This window comes from Setaria viridis, chromosome 2 (assembly GCF_005286985.2).
Source record: "Setaria viridis chromosome 2, Setaria_viridis_v4.0, whole genome shotgun sequence".
Classification (NCBI taxonomy): Eukaryota; Viridiplantae; Streptophyta; class Magnoliopsida; order Poales; family Poaceae; genus Setaria; species Setaria viridis.
In genome coordinates, this window is record NC_048264.2 from 40,318,061 (window position 1) to 40,335,425 (window position 17,365).

Below are 17,365 nucleotides of genomic sequence, written 5' to 3' on the forward strand. Positions count from 1 at the left end.
TAGAAGTAGAACCGGCACAAAGAAAACCAAAACCATATTACCATATATATGCTTTACTCGCAAACCAGCATTGGACAAACCAGGATCAGGTGCATATGCATACAATAGGAAAGCAAAGTTCTATAACTATAAAGCCCTGTGCAAAAGGATTTTACACTTGTAACACTCCCTCAATTGCTGAAACACCACAAGCAAAACTAGGGTTGGCAGCTGCAGTTGCCTGTAGATAACAAGGATGTAATCAGAAACAACCAGCAGCATACCATGCGACACCCCCATTATCTAATGGATCAAGAGGCCAGGTCAGGGGTGGCCTCCCCAAGGGAAATGGAGGACAGCTTCTGGGTCAACAGATCAACTAATGAGCTCGCATCAACATTAGCCTTGATATTCTGGTGCACAGCCGGAACGTTCTCCTTTGGAGTGTCTGCAGCCACCACCGGATTTGTCTTGTGAAGGCACGCTTCAGGTTCGGCGACCTTAAGAGGATCTACTTCCATTTGTACAGTTTTGAGGGGTACTGCCTTTGTCGCCTTGCTCTTGCAAGCACTGATCTCCTTATGAGGTGCTGCTACAGGTTTTGATTCCTGTTGACAAAGGGTAGAAGATGCCTGAGAGGTGGGTGTGGCAGGGTGTGAACACTGTATCTCCGTAAGGGGCAGTTGTACCGGTGCACCAACTTTTTGGTCAATGGATTTGTCCTGAAAACATACGCAGCCAGATAGTTAGAAGCATATCGATATAGGACATTTGCACTTCTGCGAGTGGAAAGAAGATACAGAATAAAATGCACGTACATGTTCTGGTTTGATCACAACTGGACTGATCCGGTGCATGCATGCTTCAGGAACAGCTACCTTAGAAGGTTCTACTTCAATTTGTGCAGCTTTGAGAGGCATGGCCTTACTTTTGGAAGCACTAGTCTCGTAATGAGGTTCTGGTTCTTGTTCAACAAAGGTAGAGTTCGGTGTGGCAGGTAACAAGCACTGCATCTTCATGGATTTCTCCTGAATACATGGACAGCAAGATAGTTAGAAGCACATTGATATAAGACATTTGCACTATTGCAAGGAAACAAAACATAAAAAATAAAATGCACATACAGCTTCAGGTTCAGCAACAACTGGATCAGTTTGAAGTGTACAGGCTTCAGGTTCAGCCACCTTAAAAGGCTCCACTTCCATTTGTGCAACGTTAAGAGGCAACGTCTTAATTGCCTCGCTTTTGGAAGAATCATTTTCCTTACGAGGTGCTGCATTCAGTTTCGACTCCTGTTGACCGAATGTAGATGATGCAGCGTTCATGTTCTGAATAGGTGGCTGAGATTTCGGTGTGGCAGGTAGCAGACACTGAATCTTCATAGGTTGCAGCTGCACCTGTACACCTATGTTTTGGTCAATGGATTTTTCCTAAAGACATACACAGAGAAATTGTTAGAAGCACATAAACAAAACGAATAAACATTAGTGCAAGGGAAAGAATAAAACGTAAATGCACGTACAGCATCAAAATATCCTATCTTGGGTGTTGGCCTTCGCAGCCCTGTTGGCTTAAAACCTTTTCCCTGGTTCATTAGATCTGCAGCAGATTTTGAATTATCTCCACATGCTGAATCTCCCTCTGTGACAATAGGAGGCCTAAGCTTTGGGGTCGGAGGGCAGTCATTGCTCTTCCTGAGGGAGGGGGACAGTGTATTCAAACTCTCAGATGTATGGCTCATCTTCCCTACTGTGGAAGCTGTTGAGGCCCCAGATATCACAGAGCTCATGCTGTCCACAGAGCTGCTAGGTGAAATGATTGGTGATGCACGGTCAGTGTGACCCCTAGCTGCAATCCTGTTCCCCGATGATCTTGATGGGACAGTTTTGCTGATATCAGATTTTGACGATGAACGAACAGGGACCCTCTGAGCAGTCCTATTCTTGTTGCTTAGGGTTGTTCTTGTTTTTGCTTCTGGTCCAGTATCCGTCGAAACACCATGGGAAGAAGCTGTAGTTGATGTGAAGGCACCTGATTTCAAGATTGAACTGGACTTTGTACCCCCACTAGGCCGCACACTAGCTGAAGTATTGGCAGTTTTGCCAGCTGCTTGCCTATTGACAGCACCCCCTGAAAGAGGAAATACATATTAGGCTAGGTATATATTGATCTTACGGGAGAATAAAAAATGTATGCCAATTCACACACCAGTGCTGCTTCTTTTGTCTGAAGTAGCAGAAGCGATAGCAGTGTTAGTTGACGACCTCATCATAGCAACTCTTGGCAGAGCCCTAGGAGGTTTTGAGGATGTTTTTGCTTCTGTAGATCCTGGCAAATTCTTCTCAACAAAAAGAGTAAATATGAAACTAAGATCAGAACATTACACAAGATGAGCTTTAAATAAACCAAGCAAGAAGGAAATTGGTCTGACAAAAGAAACATTACAAAACTTGTTTGATTCTTGTTATTAGGAAGTCAATTATGTGGAGCTCCATAGTTAGAAATCTAGTGAACATATATCATTAACCTTATAGAAAAAAACAAGAGCCCATCCTGGTCATCGAGATTTTAATTCCATGTTAAGTACAGAGTGAGATTTGGTGAGCAAGATCAAGAGGGAAAATACTAGATATTAAAGATATTTCAATTGCATGTTCAGGTACATTACTCAGACATAAATTTAGACGGGGTGGGGGTGGGTATGTTGGCTTCTCAGACAAGGCAGCCTGAAGCCTAGCTAATTCTACTCACAAGAATTTCAGTCAATTTCAAAAATCAGGATATATCCTACATTTTTATTTGCTTTGTTAGTAATACAATAAATGTTGAAACAAACGCAGATCCAATTATATGTTAATGGTTGAACTGCTGCAGAGGTCATGAGTTCGTGATTACTGAGTAATTACAGACATGGGGCATACCACTCTTGCAGCTGCAGACTCTTTTGAGTTGACTTGGGACCTCTGTTTGACACCACCAACACCTTGGCTCGTTGAAACAGGGGCCCTTATCTGAATGTAAGAAAATGTTAGCTAGCGATTAAAGATGATCACTAGCCACAGAAATTTGGCAATAGATACAATGAAGTGGGTTGACATACCTTAGTCTGAGGCATCCGATCAACCCCTTTTCTAGCTGGAAGGAGTAATAATAATTTCATCAGTTACCAGCAGAAGATAAGTCCATTAGAGTTGCAATTATTCAATGCTAAGTAGCACGTTGTGTTGACATTGGAGGCTTGTTACCTGCAATACGAGGCACATTTGCTGTGGCCTTTGGGGGCTTTGAGCTACCAGCAAGCCCCCCTGGAACTTTATTGGGTTTGCCAAGAGACCTTTGGATGGAGGCACGGACATTGTCAAACACCTCAGTCTCTAGGCTTTCCATTGCCCAAGTTTCATTTTCCACAGTTGAGGTTGTCGAATCACCAGACTTCCTCATTTCTTCCACAATTCCAGGCAGCCTGGAACCCTGTGTCTGGCAGAAGGTGCTGTTTACAATGGCCAACTCCTCGGTGTCGAGAACACCTGTAAAGATGAGGAATTATTAAAAGCTCCTAACATCTGCATCATCTGAATTTACTACAAGAGACAGCAGTAATTTCAAAACAAAATGGGGGAAGTCAGTAACAGGACACAAGAGTCTATAACAAATGGGGCAGTGATTCAAGGGCATTGTGCAGTCATAGGGATAACTCTAACCTTTAGCCAGTGAATACGTGCAAGCCTACTACAGCAAGTGGCAACCACAATTATGACAAAACAAAAGGTCACAATAAGATTCATGAGCATTCTAGGCAGACATGGCAGAACATACAAGCCTGTAACCAAGCGCAACAACTGTATCTAGGAAAGAAACATCATGGACGTTGACCGGGATAAGACGGAATCAACCTTCACTGGTAAAGAATGCGCTGTCCCAAGCCAAGCTTTTGCGGAGGTTCACCCCAGTCTTAACCTTCCGCTGCTTAGGGGACTCCGTCCGCTCGGGGGCCGCCTGCTCCTCCATCATACCGTTCGGATCCGCAGCCCGGCCCGCCGCGGCCGGAGAACCGGCGGCGGGGGCTAAATAAGGGGCCGCCTCGGCGCCCACCAGGGACCCTAAAAACCAAAATCGCCGCCCGTCAGATCCACAAAAACGCAACAAAGGGCACCAATCCCGCGATTCCTCCAAGGCCCCAAAGGAAATTCTCCCAAAATGGGTCGTGGGAATGGAAACCCTCACCTGCGTGTGTCGGATCGGGGTGACGCGGCGGGGCCGGGGCCGGGGGGGGAGTGGCGAGGTCGAGGAGGAAGTCGTCCTCGGCGGAGACGTCGATGAGTGAGAGCGCCTCCATGGGCGCGGCGGAGGCCGGTGGGCGGTCGGAGGTCGCCGGAGGCCGGTGGGGAAACCCTAGATCGCCGCCGGCGTGGGGGGGGGTGAGGATCGGGGAGGAGGCGATGCGAATGCGAGGCGAGCTGGAGAGACGTTGGAGATGGGGGGTGAAGGGTTCGGCGGCTGGGTATAAAAAATGTTTGGAGGAGGTGTGGTTGCGGCCCGCTGCGACTGCGAGTGACGCGTCCTGCCGTTTGGAGATAGACTGACTGGTGGGGCCGGCTGGGGGTCTGTAGGAGGGTTTTGTATCGCCTAGGTGATTATTGCTTTCCATATGGGGTGTGATCATTACACGGGCGGGATGGTTTGAATTTTCGGGCGTTTGGGCCGTGTTTCTCTTGGGCCTCCATTTGAGTTGGACTTGTGGTCCAAGCACGCATTGTTTACTGTATCAACAACGGCCTGTTTTCTTTTTCCTCCCAGGCAGTCTAATTAGCAGGAAACCATACATACGTGCGTAAACTACAATACTTGTGTTTCGAAATTAGTGGAATGCATTTTTTTTTCTCTAAGAGAGCTATGTATCTTTGTATCACGACGATTCAGGACGAAGAGTGTTGTAGGGCTAGGCGGCTAGCCCAAGACAACTTTTACAACGCGGTCTCTAGCAAATGCCACGCATATAACAAATATTGTATAAAACTACAGAAACTTTGGATGTATAATTTCCAATATTTTGTACTGACCCTTGTGTGGTTTAGATAGAGTGCGATCCCAGATGGAACCGTATCGGAGAGAGTGCAATCGATCAACGCTAACAAATTCCACCATATCCCAGTATCCCACCATAACAACCTGAAATCCTCCCATAATAGTTGGATCATTCCATGTATTCCAAAAACAGGCGATGAAACATGCTAGCACTGGAACATTTCCACTTGCTGCACATCGATGGATGTGGCCTCTGAAATTTGCAGTGGCGTCCTTACTAAAGAGGGTTGAAATGTTGGCGTTGTGGCAGACAACCACGCACGGTAAGGCGCCAATGATTTTGCCTTGCAACAAGCGGGCAAACACAATACCGGGCTCCGGGCTGTCCCGTGCGAATGGACGTCTTCAGCAGTGGCAACGGTAATAGCATTACCATCATGCACGGCTAGGCCTGCACAAGAAAAGGGATCCATCGATCACACACGCCCGGTTCCATTTATCTTGCTTTCCAGGATGTGGCCATGAAAAAGGGAGGGGATTCAGTGGAAGGCGGGGCATGTGGAGGCGTGGCGGTGGCGCCGCCTTGGCTAAGCGGCTCGGGATGCGGTCTGCGAGTGCCAAGTTGAGCGCGTGCAGTGACGGATTGGAATGCTTCGGGCGAAAGCCCTCGCTGACCTTCGTGCCAGTGCGGATGACGGCGGCATCCTAGGGCGTCGTTTTTCTTGTTGGGAGCGTCAACTTGGAGCTACAATCCTCCTACACAGGGTTCCTCCGGATGAAAACTCTGTCCAGATCCTGGACGAGCAACGGCGGCGCCATTGGCGTCGTGCCCTCCTTGGAGGCGTCGTCTCTGGAGACCCGACTCGACTTGGCATCGCGGATCCATTGGGCGGTAACAGCTGGTGGCGCCAATCCCGCCGTGTGGCAAGCTCGAAGGGGGCTGCCGAGCTCACGTGGTGGCAATCACAGTCATGGTGGCGGCCAGGGGTCGTTGTACGGTTGTCGGTTGACTGCTTGCAGCGGATCACGGTGACTGGCGTTGCTTGGCAACGGTCAGTGCAGCATGGAACTGCGTCCGAGGACGGCGCTGGTGGCAACAACATCGTGGGATGACTAGGTTTGCAATGGACCGTGGCGTGTTTTTCTGCTAGGCCGGGCTATCCGGTGCGGTACATCGTCGGAAGACAGCGCAAGCGACCGTGGCGTGTTTTTCTGCTAGGCTGAGCTATCCGGTACGGTACATCATCGGAAGACGGCGCAAGCGATGGACTTTCGTTGAAGTGGCGGCGAAGGCTATGTGCGTGGGTGAAGCAACGAGGAGAGGCCGACTTGCGGCGGCGGCTCAGCTATTTGATGGAGATCTGGGGAAGCGGGGCAGCATCGCTCCCCACACTGACAACGATAAAAGAAACGGATCCGTGACATGGAGTAACGGGGCGAGCGTGGCAAGGCCCCCGCATGTGGTGAGAGCAAGATGGAGTCCAACGGCGGATGTGGCGAGGGCCCTCCCATATTGTGAGGCAGTCTGCGAGAGGTCTGGATTCGGTGGTATCACCCTATCAGGTAGAGGGTGGTGTCTGTAGCGGCACTTCGGCGGAGGGTCCCGCAAGGCGGTGGCCTCCTCAATGGGGTGCAATCTGCTTCCATCAGGTCCCTGTCGACGCAGGACTACCCATGGAGGTTTCGGCGACTACATGAGAGTGATTGTTGGTGGGTGCTGCAAATATTATAAAGACTTCGGTTCTACTGCCGCAGCGAGTGGGGTGGTTACCCGTGTTGACGTTCCAATCCAACCGGGTAGCCCTTTCTTTGTCTTTCTTTTTTTTCTTTTTTTTGACTATAGCCTCCTAGGAACGATAGTCTTGTATTACCTTCTCTATTAATTAATAAAGCCCGGCAATCTCTGCCGGGTCTTCAGTTTCAAAAAAAAAACAGACTCGAGTTTAATTTGATGAAGATGGGAGATGGCATTGATAGTATCAAATGCATAGAATCGTACTTGTTGAAACAGGAACAAAAACTTATAAATACTACACGACACAGCATTCCTGGCACATATAGCTATTTCAGGTTGGTCTAAACATTCTCTCATTAGAATTTAGCATATGCAGAAACCCAAGTTCTTGGGAAAAAAGTTTCCCAAAGTAGTAGAAAGGTACAAATAATAACCACCACTACTATCATTTTTCATCAGATTTGTGAGTTGTGGAAGTAATTATCAATAAGTTCCACACAAATTTGCATATCGGAGCAAGTTAATGTGAGTGTTGTTAGTATCATACCAAGGGTGATTTAGCTGGTGGAACCCCAGAAAATGAAACAGGAGAAAGAGAATACATAGATAACGCATCCACAAAGATTTTAGTCCCAAAATAGCATATTCAATTAATTATTTTACAGAAAGACATAATTTTGTGCTAAAAGTGTATACATACTTTTCAGTTCCCAGAGTCCTCATTGGTTTACCCCTGTTTGGTCTGCTCTCAATCTTCAGATCAGCAATAAAAAGTCAAGGATTCAGAACTAATTGCAACTCACAAACAGAGAATCCTGAGAGAAATTTGAAAATTCAAGAGAAAGTTCATCCTGAGTATCACCTTTGTCAAATTTAAATCTCTCTTCCAAAATGCCACTAAAGCCTTGTAAAGTGTCCCAGGGCCTTCTTCAAGACCGAAAACAATGCTTGTCTGGTACATTAACATAGCTAATTTGCATCATCAAACACTTGATTGGAAAATGTATTTGCGGAAAAATAGCAAAACCAAGCACCTTATATTGGCCATGTTCTTTGGGAATGTTAGCAGTTCTGGCCAATACCAGGTATCTTGTGACGTTAGGCAAAGCGTCGTGCAGAATTTTTGTTTTATAGTGTGTTAGATTTCTGAATAAGGTGAAACTGAACAGGAACCAAAAGAGCAGGTTTATTATTACGAACAATTCTAGACAATATTTTACAGACAATACCTATTTGCAAGGAACACTATATTTGATAAAGCTATTCTTGATTACACCTACGTAACCTTAGGATATGCAACCTCAGATCCCAACGAATGTAGGTTCGATTCCGACAAATGTAAGTATGTAACTATGCTTGGATATCAACATGCCAATCAGAGAAGCAGCACTCCAGATACCACAACCAGATAACCTGCAAAACTGATCTCTGTTGGGCTGCCTCTCTGCTCAAATGAACCAACTTTATGACAGAAGCTCAAATAAACTTTTCTTGTGAAACAATGAAACAGAGATAAAGTATCTGTTTATTTAATAGTGAAAAAAAAAGTTGACGAGAAAAGATTACATTTTGAGCAATGCATTACACTTGCTCAGTGATTTGTGATGTGCAACACTGAGGAAAGTGAGAAAGGAAAATAAATAAGATGAAATTTCAAGCTCTCAGCACAAACATCTCAACCACAACGAAAGTACCCATCATTATGTACCTCATATGTTGGAAAAGCGAAAAAATTACTACCTGAAAGTTGCACTCCAGTATGTTAAGTCCATACAATTCCGCCACACGAGCATTGCCTATAACTCCAGCATCCCTCAAATTTTGCTTGGATATAATCTGCAAAAGGTAATAAAAATCACATATAGGAAAAATCCAATATATGACAAGGATTCTTAATGTTTTAACCAGTACCTCAGCACCAGCAGCTCCATGATCTACATTTTTCTTTGAAACACCTAAATTACAAAGTGAATATTCGCATTGAGCAAGATCCTGCATGCGACACACTCATATGATGAGGCGATTGAGATAATGCTCACAAGAATAATGTATGCTCTAATTTTTATCTATTTGGGAGCTTTCCATATAAAATGCACATTCTTGTGTATTTGGCTAAAAAAACTTTCAAATACATCATCTAGGTCAAGGTGATGGAGCAACCGAGCAAGACAGGCGTCCACACATAAGCCTACATGGGCAACAGAAACTGCTAGTTGCCAACAGAAATTGAGTGTTCAGTTTTTAGCATAACCTGTGGGTGGCTGAAAATTGTCTGTATATCGTCCTTCTGCACTCCAGGTAAAGCCAGGAGACATAGCTGTACATCCATTTGTACTTCTTGCACGATTTGCAAATTGTGACTAAGAAGCAAGTCATAGCTCTGATGAAAGCTTCCAATAGATGAATTTTCTATAGTAAGAACAGCTTTATCGGCAAGTGAAGACTCAACAGCCTGTCAGCTTTCAAGTGAATTAGAATTGATAGATTTTTTTGAGTTCTTAGGTTACATATGTGTAAAATCTCTGAAAGGGTGACAACCTCGAGTGCACCTTCAGACCTTTTGTGGGGAACTGCTATACAAATTGGGAAGGCTTTAAGCACCATTGCCTCAATGACTGTACCCGGTGAGCCCTATATTCAGGAATCAGGAGAAGACGCATGAAATATTATAAACAGTTAAGGGGAATGATTACAGATTATACCTGATATGTCACACGGACATTAGACCTTTCAGTATCCAACGGCAGATCAGTTGAAAGCAATGGCCCTGGGATGGGGATATCTCAGATCATGAATACTTGTACAGACTTGCAATGGAGCACAGTACTGCATTTGCTGAATGAAAAGCTTGTTGAAATAGGAATTATCCTTTGTTTTTGTCTCATTAAGAATTGGACGCATGTTACTCAAACCAAGAACCAAGTTATGAGAAATGAGCAATAGAACACCAAAACTTGTGTTGTGTTGCCCAGGATTTAAATATACACAAATAAACAGCGAACACTCTCCAAATATAACTTCTAACTTGCATCTCATGACAGATCTTACGATTGTTAGTGTGGAACAAACTACAGCACATAAGCCAAAGAACTATCAAATCTAGAAATATATAATAGAGGAAAAGAATTAATGTTCATGTGTAGGTTTAAATAACCATATTAACAATTTTTTGTTTAAAATCTTTAAATAATTGGTCCCAGTGTTTTAAAGGCGTCGCCTAGGCATCCAGCAGACTAGCTCGCCTTGAAAATCGGTCCACCTTGTCACCTAGGCGATAAGGCGTGCAAAGATTTCCAAGCTTGCCTTATCGTCTTCAAAACACTTATTAGTCCTCACATGAAAATGCTCATACAGTTGAATGAATCTTCAAACGGTGAGGTCGAACTTACTACCAAGTAAGAGATCATTCGATGCCCACTCCATGATTGATTGATAGAGCCGAAAGATGGGCAGTCACAGCTTAGGAGGTGGGGTAAGGACTATGGCCGGAAGGTTGCAGAACGAGAGGCTGGAAGGTAGCCAAGTGGCACTGGCGCGGCGGGGCGTGGTAAGGAGGGGGATTCGGCAACGGATCCGACGGTGGAACAACCCGTGGGAGGCCGCGAGGGGGAAACGTTGTTATGGAGGTGGGGGCGGAGGACGCAGATACGCCTCGACACTAGTGACATATCGACAAGTGGATCCCGCAGCTGGTGGACCCAAAATGTTAGTGACTAAGGGTCTGATTGCTTTCCTGTTAGGGTGAGCCAGGCTCGTCCTGGGGAAAGCTAGGCTCCCGGTGGCCTGACCGAGTACATGCGGGGCACTGTTTGGTTGTCTGCTTCTGTGCAGCCTGGCTGCTTAGAGTCGTTGACTGGTTAGCTGCACGCAAAGCAAATACATGCACAAACCAAATCTTTCTTGCTCACCCGCACGCGCACGTCACACCGTCAGGGCCTGGCTCCGGAGAAACACCGATTTCTTCTGCATCTCGAGAGCCATGCTCACTAGCACCTTTTGCACCGCGCGGGCTAGGTCCAATTCCTAACGCGGGTAACCAATGAAAGTAAATTTGTATCTGGCGAGCCTGGATCATATCGCATCCAGCTAACCAATCAGACCCTGTATATCATAGTGACATGGTGATGTATGCGTCAAAATAATGACACACTGTTTATTTCACCCTATTTGCTTCTTACACATTAATACATCATCGTTGGGCGATCGAGGCGACGGAGGCGTCGGGCTTCAATTGGCGCGGTGAAGAGTGGTGGCGAGGTATGATCACAGTGGTATAAAAGACCGTCTCGTGTGGGGGAAGACGAATTCTAATTTCATCAAGACCGTCCGTTTTAGGTGGTTAAAAATATCGAATACAGCCCCGCCCCATTTCTATTTGTACCAACTTAAGATGGAAAAAAATTTGGTGCAGGAGGGATGCAAAGCGCTCTCCATGCAGCCCTATCCCCGATGTGCGCCGCGTGTCTCCCGAGAAGATCCAATGACCCGCCTCCTTTGCTTTCGGTCGTTCGGCTCCTTCAATCCAGGGCTCGGCTCAGGCCCCTGCATACAGCTCTTTTTCCCTGCCCTACAAGCCGCGGTTGTGACATTTCCCCTGCTCGTCGTCATCCCCCATTCCTCATCCTCAACATGGCTAGGCCCGCCGCCACCATCCGACCAGGGCTCCCCGATGCTCGATTTTGCTCAGGACGTCCACACGCTACCGCCTTCCTCCTCGCCGTCATCTCACTCTGCATCCAAGGCCCGCTCGTCGGCTGCAGCAGATGGACTTGCCTCCGGGTCAACGTGCTGAACTTTGACCAGACCGAAGGCGCCCGCATTGCGTAGGACGGGTAGAACACCTGTACAGTCAGGCAATCCAAAGGAGAAAGTGACAACACTATAATACAGTAGAACGTTAACTGATAGTCTGTAAATGAAGTTCAGATCATTAACTGTAACACATTTATGTTTCATGAAGGCTCGTTTCAAGAATTCGAGAATGGACGCTCATGTCTATGTCTACCCGATTCTAAACTTGTGGAATTATGCAGGTTCTCCTGGCCATAAGATCTCAAGGTGGTTAGCTTGCCGCTTTACTTGCCCAATGTGCCACAGCAAGGACCTGTAGTCTCATCCTGACGATATGATGAATTCTGAAGAGATTCTTGCTGTGAGTTGAAGGAAGCAGATCATCCTAGATGCGTACAAATAACTACATTAATCAAATAAATGTAGCATATGAATGAAAATCACCACTTGTTAGATCCTACACACCCATGTCAAATACAACTAAGAAACAACAAGTTCCATTGTTCCAGTTTTGATTGCAATTCGCTCTTGCATCCCACCTCCCAACCCATCGATGCTTTTTGCATTTGCGCTAGGAACCACCGGTCAACAAGGAAGTGGTAGCCCTAGCGGATGAGCCGCATGTCCATCAATGTCGAGCAACTCCTAGTCTCGACGCTGGGACATGGGCACCGACCACCGGATCTGCACCACGGAGGTACCAGGAACCGCCACCGTGAATGTCCACGGACTGCAGGAAGTGGAGTGCACGGGAGAGGTCCTTCTTCCCGATCGCGGCCTCGAACTCACGCTAGCCTACTGGAGGTCGCAACGGACTACATATCCAGCAGCGTCAAGAGTTAGAACGAGAGCAGGACGGTGCTAAGCCGACTCAAAGAGCCGAGCCGTAGGAGACTAGAGAAATTTCTAGGCACATGTTTTATGTTTGGGAGAGCCGACCTGATAATGCGTGCTAATTCCTATTGGATCCTGTGGAAGTCCACGCGGCGCACATCTAAGCAACGGCTGTAAGAAGGGTGGTTTACAGCCCTCCTGCACGGAAATTTTTTCCACTTAAGATGCCCTGGACGATGAACATGCATATACGTACGTACCCTTGACCGGAAGCTTCGCGGCGCCGGGCGTGGTCCTGGCAGCCGGCACGACAGAACCCGGCGGCTGCGCCTCGCTGCAATAATCGCCGTCGTCCATCTCCGCACGGGCTGCTGACCGTGAGCCACCTGCCCGTCGTGACGGTGATGGTCTCCACCAGTTGGTTCTCACGGTGGGCGACGAACAAGCAGCCAGCCGCATAGGGACGGCGGCGGCGGCAGCCATGGGAGCCATGGAAGGGGTAGCTAGCCTTGGGGAGAGACAGCAAGGTATGCGCGTGTGACGTGCAAGGAGCCAAGGACACCGATAGCTGTGAATGAATCCGTTTTCCGTTGCTAGCTCCTCGGAAAGCTTTTGGCTCCAGCAGCTTAATCGCATTGAATCAGTGGTGCATGCATGAGCTTTATCGTTTGTCTGCTTGCTTCATTGGGTGGCTCTCCCCTGGCGTGCTGTGTAATTGGAGTCTTTGGCGAGGTGATGGGTATATGACGGTGGAAGTGACTTGTCATTTGACAAGTGCAAAATAAAGTGTGCGTGTTTTGAGGACTATATTTTTGGTGTCTTTCGCGTATTGGGCACGGGAAAGTTAATGGCCATATTAATCGATTCACGCACCTTGAATTCGCACCTGTTATCTGTTTTTGCTATTTGGTCTCACTTTTCACGATCTGTTACGTGATCGAGCTTTTTGTAGAGAGGATCCATCGCTAGTGGGATTAGAGGTGGCCGTAGGGAGCTGGCGAGCAAGCTGCCCTCGCCGTCAGTCCGTCACCGTACAACGTCGTCGATCGACCACCGGCGACGTGGGCGAGCCCCTGACCCGGCCTGCTGCCAAGCTCCTCCGCGGGCGGCGGCCATGGCGCGCGCACGATCCTTCCGTCCTTTTATTCCCAAATTCAGGAAAAAAGAGGGGGGGGGGGGGGGGGGGGGGGGGGGGTCGCAGCTTATGCTGGTGCAGCATCTGGTATTCTGGCAGCTGTCCCGGTTCGACCCGGAGCAGCACCAGCAGTCGTCCGCGCACGCCGACCGGGACCACGCCACCATCGCCCCCGCATCACCAGGAATCGCCATGTCCGCCGGCGTCCTCACCGGCACCGGCGCCATGTCAGTCCGACGTACACCTGCTCGCCCTCCGGTGCCCGACCTATGCATCAGGTTATTACTTATAAGTATAACTTATTATACATTACGATCGAAACGGGGGTGCAGGAATTTTGATGTATGAGCGTATATACCTCGAGCTTGTGTGGTTGCCACCAGGAGGAGGAGGACGGCGGCGACGAGGGAGGCCATCTTGAGGCTAGGCGCCATGGCTGATCTCGATCTGCTGGGAGGTTCGCTCCCTCGTCGTCCCTTTGCGATTTGGTATACTGTTGCTTTTCGTGTGTGTATATATAGATAAACGTACACTGCGAAAGGAGGCGGCATTGTATATCATGATGCAATGCAAACGGAAGGTTTTCATTGTTTACTTCATTTCTGACTATGTAACTGGACAAGTGTTTGTCCAGATACTAGAAATGCAATTTTTTCGAGATGGAGGGATTAATGTTTTCATTGAATTTGCCAGTCCATACATTACATTATTACTGCTAAAACGGGAGTAGTATAGCTTGCGCCCGGTAAGCTGTCTGTCTATTTGTTTTTCTGGGTGTGCTTATCTATAGCACCGACTTTAATGCTTTCTAAATGGAGTACTCCCTCCGTCCTAGAAGAAAAAAAGCAGTTTTGCTACGAATCTGAACAAACGCTTGCCCAGATTCGTAGCTATATATATATATATATATATATATATATATATATATATATATATATATATATATATATATATATATATATATATATATTCCTTGCGATGTATCTAGGCATAATGTAAATCTAGGTGCGTAGCAAAAGCTACATATTTAGAGAAATTCAAAACGATTTATAATTTATAATTGAGGGAGTAGTTTGTTGCATTCTAAAGATTTTAAACTTTATATGCTGCCACGGTTCATTAAATCTATTATGTTGTGTGGCCTTATTCGGGGGCGGACCCAGAATGGGGCTACGCCCCGGGATGAGCTGCTAATTCACATCCAAAACAGTATGATCTTACCTTCTGAACCTTCTTTTCTCTAATCGAGATTGTAGTTTTTTAAGCTAAACACCACATATGTTAAAGGGGCTACATGGGCTGAACCCGGGCTGCAGCACCCTAGCCCGGGGTCTAGATCCGCCCCTGGCCTTACCTCTCGATATCCTCTCTCGTCTGGCATGGTCTAAGTTTAAGACCCATGGAACAGGAGGCGATTAGTTAGCTCTGAAGATGGTAGATTCTCCATTCATCACATGAAGTCAATCATCATCAGGGCTTATAGTAGAGAAGTACTAGAGAGCAGAGCAGCGGCCCATACACGGGCAAAGCACATGCATGCATGGTTGATGGGCCTGAGAAAGGGGAGGAGAAGGAAGAATCCTAGGTTGCTTACATCACTTGCATGCAAAAGTTAGTTTGAATAGAAAAAAAAACTATACATCTTCTACATCTTCTATCATCACAGTTGTTTCTTAAGATAAGAAAAGTATATCGCTGGCATCACTTGTAATTTTTCTGCTGCGGGCTTGCACCATAGAATGAAATTCTCTGGAACCTTTGGTGGTCAAAACGGTCAGATGGCAGGTGGAGAAAGAGGAAACCTGGACCTGCATCTCCTTCGTACGGGACGAACGGGAACGGGTCGCTAGGCGTCGGTCGCTTTTGGACCCTCGCAACAAAGAGAAACCTCTCGCGCGCGCAACACGCATAAGGATCTTGTTCAGTTACCTCAAAATTCCAACTTTAACACCATACAAAAAGAAAATTCTCCATAACATCAAACTTACGGTACATGCATGGAGTACTAAGTGTAGACGAAATTAAAAACTAATTGCACAGTTTGGTTGTACTTTGCGAGACAAATCTTTTAAACCTAATTAATCAATATTTGGATAATAATTCATAAATACAAACAAAATACTACAGTATGCTATAATATTAACACAGCAACTTGCCCAAAATCAAACAACTAAACAGGCCCTAAATCTCCCGTGAAAGAACGGAACACGCCACAGGCCACCGCCACACCAAGATCACGTCAAGTACTCGTAGAACTCGTTGCCGGCCGGCGCCTGACGAAGCATCACATCATCACCCGCTCACCCTTGCCTGCGTCTTCTTTTTCGCTTACCCGTAGGACCAAAGGGGGAACCGATCCTCGCCGTGCTTACGCTGTTTCCACTTTCAAGAGGAAAATACACCCTCGGTGCATCAAACAAGTGTCATCCAGGTTCCGAATTCTCAAAATGCACATTTAACTCTCTAAATTTACTAATCGCTTCACGTGATTCATAATCCGCGTTAAACACGTGGCACGCTGATTGGGTTGCTGACATGGACATGACATGCGGAGCCCACATGGGGGGGGGGGGGGGGGGGGGGGGGGGGGGGGAGGAGCGGGAGGCGCCATGGAACCGTCCGCCGCGGCGGAGCTAGAGGCCACGGAGAGGGTGGTGATGTGGTGGGACTCCACGACGTCGGCGGCGTCCTCGGGCGGCGGGGACGACCCCGAGGACGAGCAGGCGATGCTATTCGACGGGCCGGCGACCGCGCGGAGCCGCGAAGGCGAAGCGGTTCCTCTGGGCGGTGGACGACATCCGCTACCTGGCGCTGCCGTCGTCGGCGGGCTGCGCCTGCGCCGCCGTGCAGGTCGTGATGGCGCGCCTCGAGAATGGAAGTGGCGGCCGCATCAGCTACTGCTCCATGCCGAGCATTCGTAAGATCGACCCATTCCCCGCGGACGCCATCTCCGACCTCCACGCGAGGACCTTCCGGAGCCGCCAGAGCGGAGCACTGCCGCCGGCCCCTCCGTCTGATTTCGCTGGCACCACTGCCCGTCGGAGGAAGCAGTGGCCACGGGAAGTTTTGCTGGGACATCGCGCACCTCCGCCGCACCTCGCCGTCGACAATTTGCCGCCGGAGCTCTTGGTCCGTCCAGCGCCGCCGCCTGGAGCTGGAGAAGCAGACCACCGCTCTTCCCCGACCGATTCGTCGTGTACGATGCAGCAAAGAGGGTGGGACGGTCTCGAGCGGTGCGGCGGGAGTGGGGGCGATGGCAACTCTGATCGCGCGCAGCGGGGGCAACAACAACTCCGAGCAGCTCCGACGGAGAAGGGGCTCCGCGCGCCGTCCACCATCCGTCGGAGTTCTGCGACGCAGTGGAGGGGGTGGTCCTGAACGGCGTGCCTCAAAGGCAGGCTGCCAAAGCCGACGGCAACCGGTAGCGCGGCCCAGCGCGAGCGCACGCAGCCTCGCCGGAGGGGGGGCGGTCGGGGTCGCGGCCACTACGGGCGGACGGCGGCGATAGGCCGGGGGTCGTGAGCCTGCGCGAGATGGCGGCGGCGGCGGACGCAACCCCGACGGAGGGAACGGTAGCCGGGGCCATTGCCACTGCGGGAGAACGACGGCGGCGGCCGGCGGCCGGGGGTCACGGGCCGGCGCAAGCAGATGGCCGCGGTGGCCATGGTTCACTGCGATGGATTTTTTTTCTTTTTTCTTTCGTTAGAAAATGTGGGCCATGAGAGCATTAGAGAAGAGAGATTGGACTGAAATGTAGGATCCACGTGTTACGTCTATGTCATCGTCCAGTCAACATGCCACGTGCGTAGTTTTAACACGTGTTATGAAGATTTAGACATTACATGAACCGATTAGCAAGTTTAGAG

At 48.4% G+C, this 17,365-nt stretch overlaps 2 protein-coding genes across 2 annotated transcripts; both read right to left on the minus strand.

Moving 5' to 3' along the window:
* Positions 1-21: 21 nt before the first annotated feature.
* Positions 22-4,451, minus strand: LOC117846141 (uncharacterized). The gene is made up of 10 exons (XM_034727258.2): positions 4,204-4,451; positions 3,873-4,079; positions 3,225-3,506; positions 3,080-3,114; positions 2,901-2,990; positions 2,188-2,317; positions 1,502-2,109; positions 1,104-1,409; positions 798-1,007; positions 22-701 (listed from the first exon to the last, which is right to left on the minus strand). The coding sequence occupies exons 1-10, from the start codon at positions 4,313-4,315 to the stop codon at positions 291-293; spliced, it is 2,391 nt and encodes a 796-aa protein (XP_034583149.1). The 5' UTR covers positions 4,316-4,451; the 3' UTR covers positions 22-290.
* Positions 4,452-7,296: 2,845 nt separating this feature from the next.
* LOC117844399 (arogenate dehydratase/prephenate dehydratase 6, chloroplastic) lies at positions 7,297-12,721 on the minus strand. Its single transcript, XM_072291904.1, has 10 exons — positions 12,625-12,721; positions 9,442-9,506; positions 9,275-9,370; positions 8,991-9,191; positions 8,651-8,731; positions 8,480-8,575; positions 7,774-7,851; positions 7,602-7,691; positions 7,440-7,492; positions 7,297-7,300 (listed from the first exon to the last, which is right to left on the minus strand). The coding sequence occupies exons 1-10, from the start codon at positions 12,719-12,721 to the stop codon at positions 7,297-7,299; spliced, it is 861 nt and encodes a 286-aa protein (XP_072148005.1).
* Positions 12,722-17,365: the final 4,644 nt, after the last annotated feature.